Source organism: Haemaphysalis longicornis, unplaced genomic scaffold (assembly GCF_048455015.1).
Source record: "Haemaphysalis longicornis isolate Haplotype H1 unplaced genomic scaffold, Haemaphysalis longicornis Haplotype H1 scaffold_2, whole genome shotgun sequence".
NCBI lineage: Eukaryota > Metazoa > Arthropoda > Arachnida > Ixodida > Ixodidae > Haemaphysalis > Haemaphysalis longicornis.
The window spans coordinates 277,366,891-277,387,949 of NW_027526295.1; the positions used below are offsets into that span (position 1 = coordinate 277,366,891).

At 44.1% G+C, this 21,059-nt stretch overlaps 2 protein-coding genes across 2 annotated transcripts in view; one reads left to right on the plus strand and one right to left on the minus strand.

The window, feature by feature from the left end:
* LOC144170743 (oxytocin receptor-like) overlaps window positions 1-21,059 on the plus strand; it is a 103,656-nt gene that overhangs the window by 28,973 nt on the left and 53,624 nt on the right. The gene's annotated exons all lie outside the window — the stretch shown is intronic.
* On the minus strand, window positions 495-15,926 carry LOC144168652 (uncharacterized). The gene is made up of 4 exons (XM_077697597.1): window positions 15,891-15,926; window positions 12,637-12,702; window positions 820-997; window positions 495-751 (listed from the first exon to the last, which is right to left on the minus strand). Exons 1-4 carry the CDS (start codon window positions 15,924-15,926, stop codon window positions 495-497), a joined length of 537 nt encoding a protein of 178 aa, XP_077553723.1.

Genomic DNA, 21,059 nt, shown 5'->3' on the forward strand with positions numbered 1-21,059 from the left:
CCAGACTTCATTAAAGATCCCCTCTCTCTCTCTCTCTCAGTAGTGTGCTTCACCGATTTGCAAAAGAAGCAGTCGTTCCTTTCGGTCATCGATGCTTGAGATGCGTGCGGAACCGACGTTGACTGGCCGTTACTTTGGAGAGGGTCGCTTGAGTCTGCCGAAGTTTCCACGGGAGCACTTCTCTCCCTCGTCTGGAGCTCAATTTGCAAGTACCACAAAAGTTGCTCCAGTTGGTGGCCTGTCGTTACGTTTGCTTCACCAGAAGACGATGCCGTGGCCATTGATTTCTTTTGGAGGAGGACGTGCCGGTAAAACGCCACAACGACCTTTTCCGGCAAAACCTCGAGCAGGATGTCGCATAGCATCGCCGAGAATCTGCTCGTTGGGACGTCCAACACGTTCAGCCAGCGGATGTTCAGCTGAACGGAGTCATACAGACAGCGCAGCTCTCTCGTATCAGATGCAGATGGCACGTGCTGAAGCCCGCGGAGCATTCAGAAATGCCGGTGTGTAATCCGGCTTGTATCCCCGAACCCGTCCTGGAGCTGCTGGATGGCACTCTCATAGCACGTCTCCGTTGTTGGCAGTCCGGCGATGGCAGCTGCTGCTTCACCCGACCGGTAGTTTCGGAGGTAATGAAACTTGTCGGTAGCGGTGAGACCCCGGTGGGTGTGGACTGCGCCGTTGAATTGCTCCCAAAACGACGTCCGGCTACACACGTCTGTGAGCATGGGAGACGGGGTCCAGAGATCTGGGATGGAACCGTCATTGGGGCACGGGGCGTGTTAATCGCAGCCGAAGGGGCAGGTTGCGCCATACTGCTGACGCTAATTTCCTCGAGCCGGTACATCAGGCGAGTCAGAGTCTCGATCGTCTGGTCGTTGTAATGCGCCGCCGACTCGTACTCCCTTTCCAGCTCCTCGACAGGAATCACGTCCTCGGCCTGGGTGTCGATCTTGGTAAGGTCCTTACGACTAGCCATGAGCTTGTCCAGCACCTTTCGGAGCGTGAGTCGGTCAGAGCAGCCACTATCGATGAGTGCTGTCGTGTCGGTTGAAATCTCGCCTGGCAGCGCGTTTCGCCTTCAGCCGGTCCATCGTTGAGCGAAAATGTCCGGCTTACTCGCTTTGGCAGGCAGTCAGGTCCGCGCGTTTTCTCCCTGTGTGCGGTTCCGATGAGGACGAAGTGCTGTGGCGGCCGTTTTTCAGTGAAACTCGTCGTCGCCGTCACCCGTTGTCCACGTCGTTGGGAGCCGCTCGCTTTCCCTTGGGGTTCGGCACCAAATGTTGCGGATCGACCACCTCGTTGCGGTTGCGCCACCAGGAAACGAAGACTTGGGACCCCTGCTCCAACTTCTCTTTAATTGCGATGGCTCCGTTACAATGATAATGATCCCCATGCCCTTGATGCCAGGAGCTGCGTCTTCCTTTTCTATGCGATTCCCAAAAGGACGAATGGGGCAATGTGAGGTACCGGCCTGCCTTTCTGCACGTGTCATCTGCTTTATTACTGTTTCCGCTTCCAAGTCAAGGCTGAGAGCTGCAGTTCCTTGCCAAGGGATTAAGTGCGCACTTTAGCAGTTTTCCCTGACATATCTGTTGTTATTTTTATCTGTAAAAAACGGAACTTGTCCACTGTACTGTCCTCAAAAACTGACCACGGAACTCACTTCCTTCGCATTGATGACACGTTTGGTTGTGAAAGGCAGTGCAAAGAAAAGTATAGAGCAATATACGCGTTTGGGTGCTTTTTTACTTATTCGGTTTTACTTACTTTTTGCGTAATATTTTAAAACAACGTGATTCGCCTTTTCTTTTTTGTTGTTTTCCGTGTAAACACATTTACAAAAAAACTTGCGCACTTGATGCCCCGTGATATATCTCTGGTCCGAGGCGCAGCTTATGTTGCAGACCGGCAGGCTCATTTTAACCAGCTGGTAATATTATACGTGGATAAAAATCTCGACACACGGACGTTCTCGATGTCCATCTACTTCAGAAAAACGGTCGTGGGGAATGGAGATTGACGCCACTTGTGGTTAGCAGGAAACGGCTTAGCCACTGAGCAGCTCCTGCGGTCACACTTGTAAACTATTAACAATTTGCAGGTGTCGGACCTTTTAAACAAATTATGAAATGCAAAAAGTTTGCACACATCGGGTGTTGGCTTTCGCTGTTGCGCAGTGGAGCACTCCTGCAGCCTGATTGCTCCAATAAAGTGGCAGCTGGGGAAGGGCAAAGTCGTTTTATATGCCGTGAGAGCTGCCGAGAATGACATTTCGTTTGGTCAGCTTGCACTACGCTCGCGCTTCCAGCAGCAACAGACCATTGCTACATTGGTGCTCATTCATTTTCACTGTTGTTACATAGAGCGTGATAGTGTTCCATTGTCGGGTACGAAGTTGATGGTACATGACAGAAAAAAAAAGACCTGAATTGTCTTCACTGTGCAATATCAGCAACGGAGGGTCGAACCTTTTCGGCGTGAACCGGTAACCGTTATTTCATTTTTCGGTTCAGTTTCGTTTTCGGATCCTGTTCGACACCCTGATTATATATATATATATATATATATATATATATATATATATATATATATATATATATATATATATGCACGAGAGGGTAGACACACGTATGAAACCGACGATTGAACTAACGTTTCGACCGGGGTCCGGTCTTCGTCAGAGTAAACTTTGATGATTGAGCGCGCTGAATATATAGGAACGAAATGATAAAGGCTGACGAGTAGTCTTGCCACTTTGCAGATACAAATCAACAATAATAAAATAAAAAGAGCACACGTGGTGTTTGTACACGTGGGTATTAACATGCCGTTTTAATATACAGAACTTGTACGGAATATCGGAACGGATAAGGGAGGATCAACAACTACTCATTAGAAAGAAAATGATAACGTTCGGGGATTACAGCTTAGCGCTTAATACGCAAACACATCAGGAGCAGTATGTAGATATAAAAAAGAAAAGGTGTCATCGTTTCTGGAAACATTTCATGTCGCTTCCGTTCGCGCAATCAAACAGAGAAAGCGGTAAAGCCGCCTTGAAAATGGTGGCTCTGCTTCTACGGTTCCAATAGGAATAATGCAATATATATATATATATATATGTATGTATATATATATATATATATATATATATATATATGCAATATATATATATAAGAGGACTTCCTGAAGAAAGGAAGTCCTCTTCCTGAAACGTCAGTAAACGTATTTTTATTTTTCCTACGTCTTTCTCGTGTGTGTCTGTCTCTACTAACATTATATATATATATATATATATATATACATATATATATATATATATATATATATACGATAGACAAGACAAATTGAAAAACATAACAATATTTTTTCTAACATTTCGACCGGGGGCCGGTCTTTTTCAAAGATCTTTGAAAAAGACCGGCCCCCGGTGGAAACGTTAGAATAAATATTGGCCTGTTTTTCAGTTTGACTTCTCTAGTAAAGTTAACCTTAGTGCCAGGAACCTTTTCTCTCTCTATATATATGTATATATGTATATATATATATATATATATATATATATATATATATATATATATATATATATATATATATATATATATATATATATATATATATATTTCACCACTTTCTGTCTGTCTCGAAACATTCTTCAACTGCTTCTATGTTCTACCACCTTCTCCCCTGATTCTCCCCTGTGCTTTTCGAGGTTTTCTTGACTGCCAATCCTCATGTCTGTCTTAATTCAACAAGCGCCTAATTTCCCATTCTGATGCGCAATCTATATATATATATATATATATATATATATATATATATATATATATATATATATATATCGGGGCTTTTTTCTTAAGTTAGTTTGCTAAGTTAGTTAAGTTAGTTTTTTTAAGTTAGTTTTCGGGTTCCCCGAACGGGAACCCGCAAACTAACTTAGTTTTAACCCACTCATCCTCCGCTCCAAGAGTGTCAACCGTACTAAAAAAACATCACAATATCCTAATGCAAAGTGACTGCTTAAAAAGCCTATTTCCCGAACCACCACGCGTTGTCTACCGGCGTAATAAGAATTTAGGTGACTTTCTTACTAACTCTCGTATCAACCGACCGGCAACTACTGGCTGCATGCCCTGTAATAAACCCCGGCGTAAAGTATGCCCACACATGACCACTACACAGCGCGCCACTAGCACGGCTTCAGACTACTACGTAAATATAAAAGGTAACTTTAACTGTGACTCCGCTAATGTCTTATATCTTCTAGAGTGCACTCTTTGTAGGCAACAATATATTGGCCAAACTGAAACGCCCTTCCGAATACGGTTCAATAATCACCGCTCTCATGCAAAAAGCTGCCCTTATTTGCCCCTGTCAAGACATGTGAACAGTCCCGGGCATGCATTTGAACATCTTAAAGCAACGATCTTAGAACCCGCCTTCAAAACGCAGCACGACCGCGAGGTTAGGGAATCTTATCTCATTTACAAGTTTGGGTCAGCCACACTTGGGATTAATGAAAGTTACGGAAAACTAACGTGCTTATCCCTCGATTAAAATTGGCGGCTTCCGAACCCAGGATTCCTGCCCAAGCGCCTCCGCGGAGAGCAGCGCCTGCTGTCGGCGTGTGGCGGCGCGACGCTCCGTAACTGAAGGGAGCGAAAAATGAAAAATCAATAGCTCCTCACCCAAACCAGTGAGCTAATTGCTCTCCCGGTTGTATGCAGAACAGCTTTTACTCTCCATTACTGTATATTTTCAATCATGTAACTCGAACGATGCGTGTTACCTGGGCATATAACTTTTTGTCAATGGCGTCTATGGGCAGTCTCTGAAAAATTGACCACTTGGCTCTCTTAAATCGAGCACTGTGTCGCTGCAAGATCAGATATCCAATTGCTCTCCCGGATTTGAGTACTACAGTATGTTAACTTCAAGACGCCATAAAATTCCACGTGATTGGTTCACAGAAAAATGTTACTGGGCACTTTTTGTCTGGAGTCTGATGCCAGGTTAGAGAGTTGGAACGTGTGGTGCCCTCTCTCGTAGTGGCCGGCATCCTCTACAGCTCCCATAGCCTCCGCGGTCGGCTCCGGTCTTTTCGGTGCAGGACGTTTCGGTACAGTGCGTTTCGGTACGCTCTTTCCGGCGCACAGACCTTTCGGGACACGGGTGTTTCGGGGCACGGACCTTTGGGGACACGGGTGTTTCGGTACAAAGGCGAATTCCGGCATGCGCTGTAGGCTGCGCGCGTTGTTTACGTGGTGGTTGCGAGCACGCAATTCGTACCTAATTATTACAGATGTTCTTGTTCGCAGTTCTGCGTTATTTTAGGCCAGCAGTTGGTTGGCGGCCTTGCCAAAAAAAAACTTTCGTTTATTTGTTGAATATTAGCTGGGATATTTGTAGAATTTATAAAACCTAACTGTTCATTATTCTTTTTGTAGTGACTTATTAGGTATTTTATATAACAAATCAGTGACAGTATCACCGTATTTCCTCGGTCGTGTTTTGACGACTTATTATCGCTTTTTTTCCAAAAATCAGTGAGAGTAACTATTTTATTTTCACACTTTGCGGATCCCCTACGACAAAGGCTGCGGATATGAGGGCCACTGCGCGGGAAAAGGAACCTGTGCCTTTTTAGACCGCTAAATGATGTAGGGCAATTTCTCGGCATTCCGCATTTGTATGCGTTGGTTTTTTTTTATAACGCAAGTGCTTAACAAGGCGTTTTTAGAAATGCATTACGGAAGGTATGTACCTATTATATTCGTCATACCTGTCACCCTCTCCATCTATGCTCTTCCCCCTTGCCCACCCCCACACAAAGTAGCAGGTCAGAGACTATACGATCAGGCCGACCTCTCTGTGTTTTCTTTCCATGCAATAAATTACTCTCTCTCTCTCTCTTTTTATCGCCGCACGCTTCCATCCCGGCTTCGTTGTTAGCAGGGGCTGCGGCGGGTTTGCATTGTTTGTTTTATCAGAAGTTGGAAATGCTTTTTAATAATGTTTTCTGCAGCATACGTACAGATAATTAACTTCTCAAGGACTACTCATTTGGAATTTTTCTAAGGAACAATGCAAATATATGTTATGTATTGGTGTTTTATTTCAAATATGCTTAATGTTTTTTTTCGGCTCAACAATAATCACAAGTATTGACATTGCCAGTGGACTTAATTGTTTAGAACTCTCTTCTGCATTAACTTTGGCCGGGCGGCTGAATCGAAGAACAGAAAGACAGGCTGACAAACAGACCAAGAGAGAGACCAAACTTTCCGCGTTTAATGAGCCCCTCAACCGTCACAAAAAAAATAAAAAGGAAAGAAACCAAAGTGCCTTTTAATTAAAGCACGTGTGCATTCGCCTTTCCTGATATTCTCTATCACCCCGTCGTCGTTGCATTCGGTGTATTGAAGGACTCTGGTTCTACTCAAAAATAATCAGCGATCGCACTTACAGTGGCGTTGCTAAGGGGATTGACCAGGGAGAGGGGGGGGGGGTTGTTGCTGGAGAACCTCCTATATCGGGGGTGCCATTTGTGCTTTTCCACTGTGCAAAGTGGGCGCCGAAAGCTTATAGACAACTGTTGCAGCTCTCGCCACACCAGCCGATTAAAAGTTCCTTCCTATTATAATGGGAGCAGGCGAGGAGACGTCTGCATCCAACAATGTCGGAAGTGTTATTATACCCGGCTTGAAGCCGTGGAGGCCAACGGGGCGAAAAAGGAGCGATTCCTGGAAAGGGGCGCCATCGGTATGACTAAGGCCCTTAGGTATGACGGCGACGCGCGGAAGGGTGCAGGGAGCAAGCCTGTTCCTTGAGATGGGCGACACTGGGGCGAATGAGACTGGTCATTGTGTCCTCGGGGGCTTCTTCGGTGGCTCTTTGTTGTGCATTAAAGAGATTATGTCAGCTCATGGTGCATGTATAGCTATAGCACTGCCATGCACCCGGCCACAGAAACGACTTCGTCGGGACAGCCATCGTCGAGAACGAAAACTTGGTGGCACAACGTCACAATACCTTAATCGCTACCTTGGGACTCTCACTTTTGTGTACACGCATGGCCTGCGCTAGACAGAGAGGGGCGTTGTGAGATACCTAACGCGATGAAAGGCTATCGGACGCGGCAGCAGGCTGACCCCAGTCACCCCTGAGAAAGAAAGCTGGTTGTGAAACGTCGGCTTCTCCATTTATTGTACCATTGTTTGCAGTGTAATTATAGCTTTTCATTTGTAGCCTCCCAACCAGACAGGTCGCAGCCAAAAGTTTACCTTCACTGCATGTTGTGTGGGTCCTACAGAGGAACCAATTGGTAATGGGCCTACCCAATTTCCCATTGATTCCGCTGAATGACGATCATTTGCGACCCCACAAGCACGTGTGCATACGAACTTTTAGAGATATTCGAAGGCACGTCATCCCGCGGCTCAGAAAACTTGCACAACATAGGCAGTTTTTTTTCTTTTTTCGTACCACCGGTGTTGGGAGTCTAAGCTACTTTCTAGTAGTCGACCAAGTGATAGTAAACAAAAACAAAAGAAAAGTGATTATGAGCGAGCTCTTTAATAACAAAGTTTTACTCGCAAATAATTGCAAATCGGCACGAACAAACTGGGTGCGAGAGTACAAGCTTTCGCGTTTCAAAGGCCTTGGAGATTTTTAAAGGTCGATAGTCGTGCTCTTTTGTCTCAAACGGCATTTCAATCAAATGGTTTTGAAAAACGTTGTGTGTCAGCTCAAAGGTGGCATTTTACTCAAATGGGGATCCGGACATTTCAGTGTAGGACATTTCGGCGCAGACATTTCGGTGGACGGACATTTCGGTGCACGGACATTTCGGGGGGTCTAGGTCTTTTCGGTACAGGGCGTTTCGGTACGGTCTTTTCGGTACACGGACAGTTCGGTGCACGGACATTTCGGGGGTCCTGGTCTTTTCGGTACAGGGCGTTTCGGTACGGTCTTTTCGGTACACGGACGTTTCGGTACAGGACATTTTGGTACAGGGCGGTTCGGTACAGGTATTCGAGCGAGCGTTTGAGGCAGCAAAATCCGCGCCCGTTGTTAACATGGGAGTTGAAAGCACGCAAATCGAACGTGTTTATTACAACTGTTGTTGCTCGTAATTTTACGTTATTTTAGGCCAGTAAAAAGATAAAAGAAAGGACACCAAACAGGCGCTGAAAGTTTATTGACAAAACCACCATGTATATATAATACATCCATGGAACGGAAACAAAAGCCCACATATATGACATACTTTTCATGATGTCATACCTTTCACTTTTTTTTGGAAGCTCGCAGATACTGCAGATGCTCGTTTTTGGCGAGGACTTGTTTAAAGTGATAGACACATGAACGACCGGCGGATGCGATTCGCATGCGACTGATCGTTACGACTGATTGTTAGGACGGGTTTTGGCGGATCAGTCGCATGCGAATCGCATGCGCCGGTCGTACTTAGCGCCTGTCTTGCGTGTTTCTTTCTGTCCTTGTCGTCTGAGCTGTGGAATCATAACGTCGACAATTGAGTGCTGCTGCGGCCGTTTTCTCGATTTCCCTGGGAAGGCCGATATGAGTGCTCTTGTATTAAAACACGAAGGTTCAGGGCCTTTTATTCTTACAATTTTCGCATGCAGGAAAGTCTGGCACATCCTGCACCCCAGACGGACAGAAGGGTTTGCGTGTTGAGTCCACACAGAAAAGCTACACTTTTAAAATGTTTTGAGCGGGTTTCCAAGTTATCCGATGTAAAAGGGTTGAGATTTGGGCGAGTTGGTAATAATGCATCTAAAAAAAACTGCGCGGAAATTAACGGGGTTCTCTGCTGTCTTCGTGTGTTTTTGTCCCCGTTAATTTGCGCGCAGTTGTTTTTTTTTTAGATTATCCGATGTGCCTGGAGTGGTAATATTACTGCGTAAGAATGTATGTCTGCAGCAACAGTAAGTGTCGAATTGGTCACGCTGGAACATGTAAGTGTTATAGTAGATTAAATGTAGATTGATAGCTCCCAATTTTGTGAGGAATAATCGAAAAGAAAAATCACGAGACATTCCAGGTGAATGTGGATTACCAGCGAAGCTTGTCTTGGTACGTGACACGCAGGTGGCGCCAAATTTACCGGAAAGGTGTAAACAAATTTAATTTCTGTTGAAAGTTGACGATGGGCATCCTCAAGGAAGACATATACATTTATCCACGCACTTTTATTTTTAATTCTAGCGAATGAGCAGACGGTGCATCATATTAACTAGTCTACTGATGGTGCGGATCGAGTGTTGAGACGCATAAGCTTGAGGTCAAGAACGGCGAGTGACATTGGTGGTGACCGTGTACTGATAATGCCTACACCGGGACATTTTTTTTCGAACGCCCCACGGTAAAGAACGCCTCACTCTTCAGATACGTAACTTTTTGTTTGCATACATGCAAAATACAAAAAAAACACTATATATTCAAATGAGCTTCGCCTAAAAAATGTATTTGTCATGAGGCGGCTCGCTGTCGTTGTTTCGGAAGCCGATTCCGAAAAGAGAGGGTGTGGGTAAAGCGGGGCTTAGGCGTTGCGCTGCTAAGCACAAGGACGCGGGTTCGATTCCCTGCTGCGGCGGCCGCTTTTCTAGTGGAGGCGAAAAGCAAGAAAGACCGTGTGTCCGGAATTTCGGCGCACTTTAAAGATCCCCAGGTGTTCAAAATTAATCCGGAGGAATCCACTGTGGTGCGCCTCATAAAACGTGAAGCGGGGATTTCCTCCTTTTGACCTAACGCTATTGCTCGTGACCCCCGCACTTCTTTATGTGTATCCAACATGAATGTTTACCAATTCACTCCAATTCGCGGATTTTATTCGGCCTTGTAACTGGAGTACCCATATTCGGGGTGATTTAAATTCAGAATTTTTCTACAATACGTTTCGGAGTTCATATACAGTGAACACTCATGTTAGCGCAGTGTCCTTGTTATTCTTATATCGCCTCAAAGGCGTTCTGCTGTGGTAAATGGCGTGTTGGCAACGGGAATTCTTATTTCTAGAAAAACAAGAAAAACGGAAAAGAAAACAGTATATGTGGATACTTTTAAAACGAATAATTCTCGCGATTACCACGGGCTTGGAGGGCGACCGACAACATAAATTAATGAAGCCACCTAAGGTTAGGAGTCTTCATGCGATCGACATCGCTTGCAGGAAATGCAGTAAAATTTAATATTCATCAGACGCGATATCCGTGCAGTGAATCGCAGTTTTTGTTCTGCCATGAGGTGAGATCCTCATTTATGTGTAGGTTTGTTTTATGCGTTTCTTATGTTTAGCGTTCATTTTTATATACCCCGTTCACGCATTACTTGTTACACATGCTAAAACTTGTACTTGTGTCTTTTTTAGCTTACCTTACTCAATGCCTTATCGAGGAAACTGAGAGATAGTTATAAATAAATAAATAAATATATCTAGAATATTACTCATATGGAAGCTAAGCCCTTAGTTGAAACACTAGTTACAAATCTTTATCTCTAGTGGTGTGTCCGTGAGTTCGCATCGTGCAGAAAGGTAATAATGAGCAGTGACAGAGGAATTCTAATACTAATTATTGATACGTCATGATGTCATAAAATGAATCAATTCCAGAACTTCATTGAAGTAGTAAAGGTGACGCACCGGGAACATCGCTCGCAGGAACTGTTTTGAACGCGTTTTGAAATTTCATGCTTTCTGCTCACGTAATTAGATGCGTCCCTGCAATTTGAATTTTCTCAAAAGCCATTCAAGAATACCAAATTTCGGAAGAAAGAAACGGCGGCTGCTGCCGTAGCATTTTTTTACTCGAAAATATCGTTCCGCAGTTCTAGCTGTCCGAAATAAGTAATTATTATCGAATGCTTTTTTTTTTTCTGGTGGTATGAAATGTGCGATAAAGAGGAAAATAGCGTCGTAGATAGACATAAGCCGTATATCTAGTAGTTGTCGTGAATTACTTCGCAGCGGACAACCTTTCCAAGTTCCGCCAAAATCCTAACGCAGAGGGCATCCGCTTTCAGAGTAGAGGGCAGCGCAATGAACGGGACGAAGCGAAGACGAGACAAGCACAAAGCGCTTGTGTGTGTCTCGTCTTCGCTTCGTCCCAACTTTTGCACCAACCGGCTCAAGCTTCAACTATTCTGAGGCATCCTCTTGCCATCCCACAATAGTCGCGGGGGAACTCTATTGAAGTGACTCCCCGCTCACAGACGAACAATTAACTTGAGGAGAAGGAGTTGACTGCGCCGTCGCACTTGACAGTCAAACCCGTCGAACGCCGCGACCGCCCCGAGAAGAATGAGGGAAAATAGCCCGTGTAGGCAAAATTCCATTCTGCTACGGCACGTGGTGGCAGCTTTGAGAACTAGGGGCGCTTGGACAGGAATCCTGGACTCGGTAATTTTTATAACTATGTTCATTAATCCTACCCTTGAGTTTCCCATCAGAATTCGCAGAAACTCTCCTAATACAGCAGCTTATTAGCCTAATGCGGCTCAACAATGCCATTTGTCCTGTGGAAGGAGGCCTCGTTCCCACCACCACTTAAGAATGTTTAACCTTTTGTGATCTATTCATGTTTAACCCTTTGTGACCCTACCTATTTCCTGTTCAGTTGCTAGCTTCTGTGAAATGCTCTTTTGTGCCCCGTATCTATTCTCTTCATCCGCGGGGGCACACCCATCTTCGCTTCCGCCCCAACCAGTCTCCCCAGCCACTGAATACCTTACTGTATACTCTTCCCTTTCTTTTAAAACCATGGTTGCCCAGTTTCCCCCATTGTCTGAACTTGCAGCCCACGCGGCATACGTTGACCCGTCATGGTGCAACCTTGAACGCTGCTTTGTTAACACGACTCCTTTCTCTCTCTCGCTATCCCCCCCCCCCCTTTTTTTTTTGGTTTGTTGTTGTTGTAACATAGGCGTAGCCCGACTGTATGCATACTCTCCATTTCCGAAACATTTTCCATTCCTTCGCACAGCTTTCTGCAAAGCTATATAATAAATGTGTTCCAAATGTTTGCGACAGCAAAATCATGTAACTGTACTGTGATGAAGGCAAGTCCCGTTGCCACTACGTAAGTAAACCGTGTTTGTTATGGTTCTGGCTGTGTATCCGACTATTTCTGCGCGCTTTGTGAGTTTTATCTTTCTCTCTCTCTCTCTCTCTCTCTCTCTCTCTCTCTCTCTCTCTCTATATATATATATATATATATATATATATATATATATATATATATATATATATATATATATATATATATATATATATATGAACACACGCAAGCCACCCGTGTCATTGATTAATGTAACCGTGGATTAGGACCTAGGCCTGGTCCAGCCAGTTCCGATATCCCTACATCGCGAGCAGCACGGAGCCTGCGCGCAGTAGCGTGATAATCAGCCGGGCAGCGGCACAGTAGGAGTATTTGCTTCCGAGTTGTGTGCCAATACGCGTGAGCGGAAGGGTCGTTAGGTTGCCCGTCTGCTCGCGCTGTCGTCATTGGGCATGCTGAGGGAGCACTGGAACGTGGCTGGAAAGTCAAGCACTCGACCCCTTACGGCCTGCGACGGCCGAGCGAGCTGCCGTAATTACTGGGTGCGTACCGGTTTGCGTGGCTGGTCAGCGGGGTGGCCGAGAATGACCACTTCGACCGCCACATTCCCTCGTGCCTAAAAGCGGGGAAAGGGGCAAACTTCTCGAAACTTCGGATAGCCACTCGTGACAACTTGGCATTGATTAAAAGCACGAGCGATGTGTTTAGATGGCCCTGAAGACAATGATGTTGATGACTACGATTATAACGATGATAATGGTTACGTCGATGATACTCGACGTAAAGAAAAAATGGAAAATACTTAATGAATTTTTAAATAAGGTCCAACTACCCGACAGAGTAATTACTCTACGCAAGGATGTTTCCGTTATCACCGAACCCGCAGAAATTGCAAATGCTTTCTGCGAAACTTTCTTCCGTAATGTTCCTGTCGCCACGGCTTCGCATTATGCTCCGCCTTTCAATCGCAGTTTGCAATCTTTTTTCTTGAACCCCACGTGTCCACAGGAAGTTGAGTCTATTCTTAACACACTAAAAGTAACAGGCCCTGGCTTAGATGGTATTCATGGCAAAAATATTGTTATTATTAGTAAACTTATATCGCACGTACTGAGCCACATTTTTAACTGTGTATTTAAGACCGGAATTTTTCCACAGCGTCTAAAAGGGGCTAAGGTTGTTCCTATATTTAAAAAAGGTGATCCTACAAACCCGGACAACTATAGGCCAATTTCCATTCTTTCTTTTTTCGACAAGATTCTAGAAAAACTGTTAGAGGTAAGGTTGTCTAGGTATTTCAAAAGGTTTAATATTCTCACTTCCAACCAATTTGGATTCCGAAAAGGTTTCTCAACCGACATTGCCATTGCTACTTTTACTGATAAGGTTAAATCTTACATCGATGAAGGTAACATCTCGGGAGCGGTCCTAATAGATTTTTCGAAAGCTTTTGACACCATTGATCATAGCATTTTGTTTAAAAAATTGGAATATTATGGCATAACTGGTCCAGGTCTAACAATTATAAAAAGTTTTCTTCAAGATAGGTATCAAATTGTTTCCATCAACAGTCACAATTCCGCTAGGGTAATAACAAACAGGGGTGTTCCACAAGGTTCTATTCTAGGCCCCCTGTTATTTTTAACCTACATTAATGATCTTCCTTTGTGCCTCTCCTATTCCACTTGTATACTTTATGCCGATGACACCACTATTTTATCACACCATCAGGATATCGATTCCCTTATCTCTAATTTACAATCGGACCTCTTCTCCCTCGAGCAGTGGTGTCATGCAAATAAACTTTCCATCAACGTCTCGAAAACCTGTTTCGTACCCTTCTATTCCCCTCAAAGAAAATTGCCCGCCATCTCATCCTTGAATATCAATTCTCAACCGATTCCGTTACATGAAAAGGCTTCTTTTCTGGGTATTATTATAGACACGCACCTAAAATTCCATTTTCATGTTGCCGCTACCTGCAAAAAAATTGCTTATGGAGTAAGGGCACTTCTAAGGGCAAGGCATTTCTTTAATGTTCGAACTCTCACTTGTCTATATTTTGCATTCATCCACAGTCACTTAAACTATTGCATTTCATCGTGGGGAGGCGCATACAATGTTCACATTAGCCCGTTAGAAAAGATGCAAAAACAGGTCATGCGTATCATTACTTCCTCGCCTCGTCTATCACCGTCGTCGCCTTTATTTTCTCAATTGAATATTCTTCCCCTTTCTAAATTATATGCATATAGTCTTGCCATCATGTTATTTCGTGCAATAAATAATGACCTTGTTCTAGACATGTTCCCTTCCCATTTAATGTCCAACCGTAATAATACACGTTTTGCATCTCAAAATAATCTGTTATTACCCAAAGTACGAACAAATTATGGAAAACAAACTATCGCATTTTCCGCAATAAGCTTTTGGAACACTTTAAGCATTGACCTTAAAAACTCTAAATCCTTGTTCTTCTTTAAAAAGCATTTACGCATGCATTTATTGGAATAAAAGGAATTGGGCTATGCCACTACTACCGGTTTTGGTTGTGGAGAACACTTCTGGCATCTTGTTTTTTTGTTGTTGTTGTTTGCATGTAACCATGTATGAATTATTTCGAACAAAAATGTATTGTACTTTATTTTTTCAAATTTTTTTTTTCTTTTTCTTGAATTGTTTGCTCTCATTTGGTCTGTGCAGTATACACAGTTGACCCATATTCTAGGTATACTTTGCTATTGTGTGCTTTTGATGTGTTTCTGTATCGCCCACTATTTTTTTTTTCCGTTACGTGCTAATGGATTGCTGAATTCCGATTACGTCTTTTTATATGCTCGCCCTTTATGGTGTAGAAGCATAGGAGGTCCCGCCCACGGTTTCTTACCTTGGGACCTTCTCTTGTATACTTACATTATGTAATAACACATTATTGCATTTTTGAAATAAACTTTGAAACTTTGAAACTTTGAAACTTTGAATGGTTGTGTTATTTAGTGGCGCAAGCGCTTCTAGGCCAGAGAGCGTCAAAAAAGGTGTGTTGTGTCTCAGCTTACTTGTATGCGCCGTGTTTTGGTTAAAGGTTTTTGCCGAAAAACTGGTGGACTGGGCAATAGTTAGGGGGATAAGTGAATATTTATCAGTTTGGAGTGGAGAAATAGATTTGAATTTCAAATCAGGTTGCTTCGAGGATAATATTTTTGCTGAGGCAGAAAGAAGACGAGACCCCTTGGTATCCTAGGTGAGCCCTCAGTACTGTTCTCAACACGGGAACCTAAAACTCTCCTGGAAGCTTTATGCAAAACGGAATTAAAGCGAAAACGAATCTTTATTATGTGAAAAGTCTAATATTTTAAGGAAACTGAAAAAAAAAGATATACTGAAGAGGACATCTTTTCCGGTTTACTTATAATGCATCAGACTTTTTACAAGAGTTAACCAATGCTTTTTTGCTTTAACACAGATTTTTCATCAAGGTGATTCCTAAAAGTTTTTAGTTCACAATATTATACTTTGGCAAGGGTTGATAAAGCGCGGAGCATGCAAAAATATCAAAGAGGTACGAGGAGGAGGAGCAATAAACGTCTTTCTAAAGCAGTCAGCCCTGGGGTAGAGTCCTTCTTCCAGGACATGAGTCTGTCCGGCTACTTGGGCTCTCTGCACCAGCCAAAGCTGGTCATAAGATGCGTGCTGGAGCACGTATTTTTTAAGTGAAAGTTTTCCATAAGGCATTATCATCATCATCATCATAATCAACAACAGCCTATTTAGGTGCACTGCAGGATGAAGGCTTCCCCCACTGACCTCCACCCGCTTCTGTCCCGCGCTGCCCGCATCCATTCTTTACTTCCGAACTTCCTTATTCGTCTCTCCATCGAGTTAACGGTCTTCCCTTCGTCTAGTCCCGTCTCTCGGTGTCCATTATGTGGCCCTTGCGGCCCATATGTCGTCAGCTCATTGTACCACATGACCAGCACAAGCCCATTTTTTTTCTTAACGCGAACCATGATACCCTCTATCCCACTTTGCTCCCTAATCCAGGTTGGTCGTTGTTTATCCCTAAACGTTGCTCCTTACATTATTCGCTCCATGGCACGTTGGGCGGACCAAAGTTTGCATTATAATTGTTTAGTAAGGTGCCAAGCTTCCGCTCCGTATGTCATCACCGATAGGACGCATAGGTCAAATACCTTTCTTATCAGGGATGGAGGTAGCTTAATTTTCATTAGTTGCGAGTTCTTGCCAAATGCGCCCCACCCTATTCCTATTCTGCGCTGGATTTCTTTCTCGTGGTCAGGATCTGCACGGACAATCTGGCCAAGGTAGTTTTATTCTGCTGCTTGTTCGAGTGTTTCGTCACCTATGCTAAAAAAGACGCGTTCAGCATGCTGATTAATCATTTCACTGTAGTTTATTCATATTTATCTTTTAGCCCCCCAGCGAAGCTCTCTGATTGTAGTTCTTCGGCCATTTTTTGAATCTGTTCTACAGATTCATTGAACAGGACTATGTCGTCTGTAAACCTTAAATGGCTCAAGTATTCCCCGTTTATCCTTAAGCTTACGTTTTCCAAGTCAATCTTGATGAATGCACTCTCCAGTCATGCTATGAACAATTTTGGTGGGATGGTATCTCTTCGTCGCCCTCCGTTGCGGATCGGGAATCCATCACTTTCCTTGTGCAAGGTAATTCTGCCTATGCATTCCTCATTTATGTCCTCTAGGAGTATTATGTCGGTGTCCTATATTCCTTGGTTTTTTAAGGCGTCCATAACTGCGGCTGTGTTAACTGAATAAAGCGCTTTTTCATAGTTTATAAATGTCATGTATAACGGCTTGTTGCAATCTGCGCATTTTTCTATTTTCTATTTTTCTAATAATTTCTAACCCCAGTCTGTTCCCTGCGTTACTAGAAGTCTAGGCTGTCAGTCACGCGATTGATTATTATATTGGCAAAGAGCTCGTATACAACAGACAGAAGGCTGATTGGTCTGTAGTTCTTAAGATCTTTGTTAACTCCCTTCTTGTCAATTAAAACGATGTTGGCGTTTTTGCAGGCTTTCGGTACCTCTAAAGTACTCCAATATTCTCAGAAAAGTCCAGCAAGCTTTTCTTGTATTACATCTCCACCCTCCCGTAGAAGGCCTATGGTTATGCCGTCACCCCGTGCAGCTTTACCTCTTTTCATGCCCTTAAGAGCCTTTTCTCCTTCCTCTTTAGTTACTGTGGAACATCGCAAGCTAAGCTTGTAGTCTCGGCAGTTTCCTCTGGTCAAGCGTAACTGGCGTATAGCCTGGTGTAAAATCCTTCCGCTATTTTTATAATCTCGTCCGTATTATGCGTAATGGTACACTGTTCATCTCAAGTGCGTACATTCTGATTCTGTCTTGGCCAATACCTAGCTTCTTCCTTGCTGCCTTCAAGCTACCTACTTTTTCCAACGTTTCCTCGATGGCCGCCATGTTGTATGCACGAATGTCATTTGTTTTACTTCTGTTTATCAATTTTGAAAGCTCCGCTAGCTTAATTTGACCCAACGTACTCGACAATTTCATCTTCTGACGCTTCGCAATAAGCTACTTTCTTTCTGGCTTAATTTTGCAGTTTGTTTGCTACAGTCTCCTCCTTCAATAGCCGCTGCTGACTGTCATTGCTGTTTTTCCGTTGTCATTAACGTCAACACTGTCCTCGTTCTTATCGTCTAGATGCGTGAATTTCTTCTGAAGGGTTATTTTAAACTCCTGCGCCCTGCTTCCGACTGTCTTGATGCTGGGTTTTAGACTTTTTACAACTTTCCGACTTTTTACAACTTTCCTTTTTTCATTTTTGAGATTTAACCTTACTTAGCACCTAACCACCATGTGATAACTGCAACGAATCTTGCCTAGTACCTCCACGTCCTGCACAATACCTGTGTTGTCACTCAAAATGAAGTCAATTTCGTTTTTTTAAAAGCGAACATGATGAGCTAATCGTAATTTTTTTGTCCTAAGATCAAAATAAATAAAAAATAGCCGAATGAGCGCAGGTGAGCGTGCGCACGTTAGCGCGGGCCTCCCCTGTGCCCCTGGAAACCCCGGCGGGCCTCCTGGCGTCCCCTGCGCAGTCAAGCCAAGCTTGTCAAGCCAAGCTTGTAAAGCCAAGTTTGTCAAGCCATTCATCAATTACTTAAACGTAAGCGCAAACTGACACAGGGAAGGGAAAGGGAAACGACACCCTGTGTCAGTTTCTCGTCCCTGTGTCAGTTTGCACTTGAGTTTCACTCATGGATGTGCACCAACTAGCTCGTCTCTGTATTTTGCTTCATCAATTAGTTTTGTTAATCCAAGCACACACACTTAAGGAGACTGGCCGAAATTGGAGCGATCGCCCGGGAGTATGAATGAATGAATTAATTAATGACTTTAATGCAGAGGGAAGACTAAAAAGCTCTGTGGGTAAAGAATGGAAAACAGGATTGGGAAAGATGTCAGTAATTAGTAGCACACCTGTCTAGGTAATGTTCAAGTTTAATTATCATAGCAGCTCTCTCTCGAGGTCCCGTTGGAGCAACGCACACACCCTGGCCTCTTCCCCTGAGGGGAGAGGGTGTCCGGCATAGTTTTTGTAGCGACATTATGGTTGGTGTGGCAAGACGGAAGCGCACCGGTGTTCATTTGTGACTGGATAACATGAAAAGGGTAGTCATTCAGCCGTTAACCATTTTATAGAGACCAATTTTAGGGCAAAAGGTCTGTTTGTAATCTAACATTTAGGGGCTGTCCCTAACATACTCGACATGCTCTAACGCCACCCGCCGCGGTGGCTCAGTGGCTAAGCCGTTGCGCTGCTGAGAACGAGTTCGTGGATTCGATTCCTGGCCGCGGCGGTCGCTTTTCTGATGGAGGCGAAAAGCAAAAATGCCCGTGTGGACGAGATTTCGGCGCACGTTAAAGAACCCCAGGTGGTCAAAATTAATCCGGAGCCCTCCACTACGGCGCGCCTCATCGCCTGCGTTGCGTCGGCGCATTAAACCCTACAATCAATCAATCAATCAATCAATCAATCAATCATGCTCTAACGCCGACGTCAGAACCAGGGCGATTGTGACCAACTGCGCACGACCGTCTCAGAAGGCTGCACATGACCCAATAAGGTGGAACAAGTTAGGTGTTTCGTTGCGGCCACAGTGGGGGCACCTGAGTAAGGAGGCACGCCTTGGGCTCGCCCACTTCGAAATCACATCAGGGGTATAGGCCGAGTTGGCGTAAACTTTGTTGGCGAAGATCTCTCATGTTCTGGGAAGGGTCTTGCAGTAAAAAAAGCAACGAAAAATCTGAGCGCTCGTCTGTGCGTGCCTCGCGTCGACCGCCCAGCGTCCCCGCCACACGCTTGTCAAGCTAAGCAAACCGACTTAGGGAGATTGACCAAGTCTGAACAAAAAAACTCCAGCGTTGGCCGTAATCTTGGCAACCGTTGCTCGGAACGAGAAAGACACGTCATAGTGTACGCCCTTTCTGGGCTGGGCTTTCGAAGCCTCTGCTGGGCTTTCGAAGCCTCTGGGGTACGCCGCCACGACAGCGCTACAAGAGAACGCCCTGTTGCTCTACGTGGGTCCAGAGAGCGAGATACTCCGACAAGGCGAGCTCCTAAAGTGTTCTGAACTAAACATGACTAATTAATTAATTTTAAAAACTTTCAAAGAGCGAATGGGTGCCAGCATCATATCCAGATGTGCTGACATGAGCTTCCGGTCGACAGTGGCTCTTCAGACTAGGTGGAAAGGCGACGACACGCGCTCTAGGTAAGTCGCTGAGAAACGCTATTGATCTGTCCCGTGTTTTAGTAACAACAATTCGAGCCCTAAAGAACACCGACGAAAAAAAACGGACTATCAGTGTACTCTCTGAGTTGTTTTTGAAGGGAAGGAGAATCGTATTTGTTAACATCGCTAGGATGGTGCTGCCAGTAAAAGTGCCATTTGGACTTTGAAATAGATTTTTTGTTGCGGTGTCTTCTCCTAGGCATGTTTCGCAATATTTTGATCCCATGTACAAAGAGGATGTTTACAGCCATGGGACCGGAAACTATAGCTCTACGTAATACGCGAACGCTCAGACAGACGGTAACAGCGATAAGTAAAAGGAATATGACGATATGAAATAAAGCGCTCGGTTGTGTACAGATTAGGGTGGTCGTAGCACAGTGCCGTAGCACAGATGTCGTAGCAAAGATGCAAAAAAACCTGTTAAACATTGTTCTTTGAAGACACATAAGCTGTACCACTGCCCCTTCAGTACCGTTGGTTCATGAATGTAAAATAAATAAATAAATACGTAATTACTACTTTTCGAAAATTTCAAAGCAGAAGTGTTACTTTTAAAGGAAGAGCTGTTAGCGCTGTTGTATCACAGATTTCGTTATCGCATTAGGCGCCTGCAGTTGTTCCTGTGCGTCGGTTCAAACGCTAGTTAGGTTAATTGGGCGACACGAATGTTATGTTCGTATTAATATGCTTTTGTGTGTGTTCGTGAGTGTGTGTGCGTGTGTGTGTGTGTGTAAACATGCGTGGGTGTTCGTGCATGCGTGCGTGCGTGCGTCTGTGTGTGCGCGTACGTGCGTATGCGTGTGGACACCAGGTTACCAATTCATAAGTTTTTTCTTTCCTTGCCGTAACTGAATATCAAATCAAATCAAATCAAATATTTTATTTCCAGAATGAATTCTGGACGGTTCCCTGACTAAAAGCTGTGAATCAGCTTGACGAAGGACAGGGAACCGTTCCATTACATAGCAGCCAGCGTAAATAGCGTAAACACACCAGTGTACAGTGCTTGATAGCAGGCGGGCAAAGAAACACACCGGAAAGAAAAAAAAAGAAAAAAGAAAGGGATGGAAGGTAAGAGAGAAAAAAAAGAAAATCATTGAGTAAACGTTGGTTAAACATGAGTTAAAATATATACACATACATATATACAAATCCACATATATATAT

Excerpts from the sequence above, each read along its gene's own strand:
- LOC144168652 (XM_077697597.1), bottom strand. The coding sequence starts at position 15,926 with ATGGATGCGGGCAGCGCGGGACAGAAGCGGGTGGAG. Across the intron at positions 12,703-15,890 it reads CGGGACAGAAGCGGGTGGAG|GCACGAGGGAATGTGGCGGT; the intron begins GTCAGTGGGGGA and ends CCCCGCTTTTAG. Across the intron at positions 998-12,636 it reads CTGACCAGCCACGCAAACCG|GTGCTGGACAAGCTCATGGC; the intron begins GTACGCACCCAG and ends ACGCTCCGAAAG.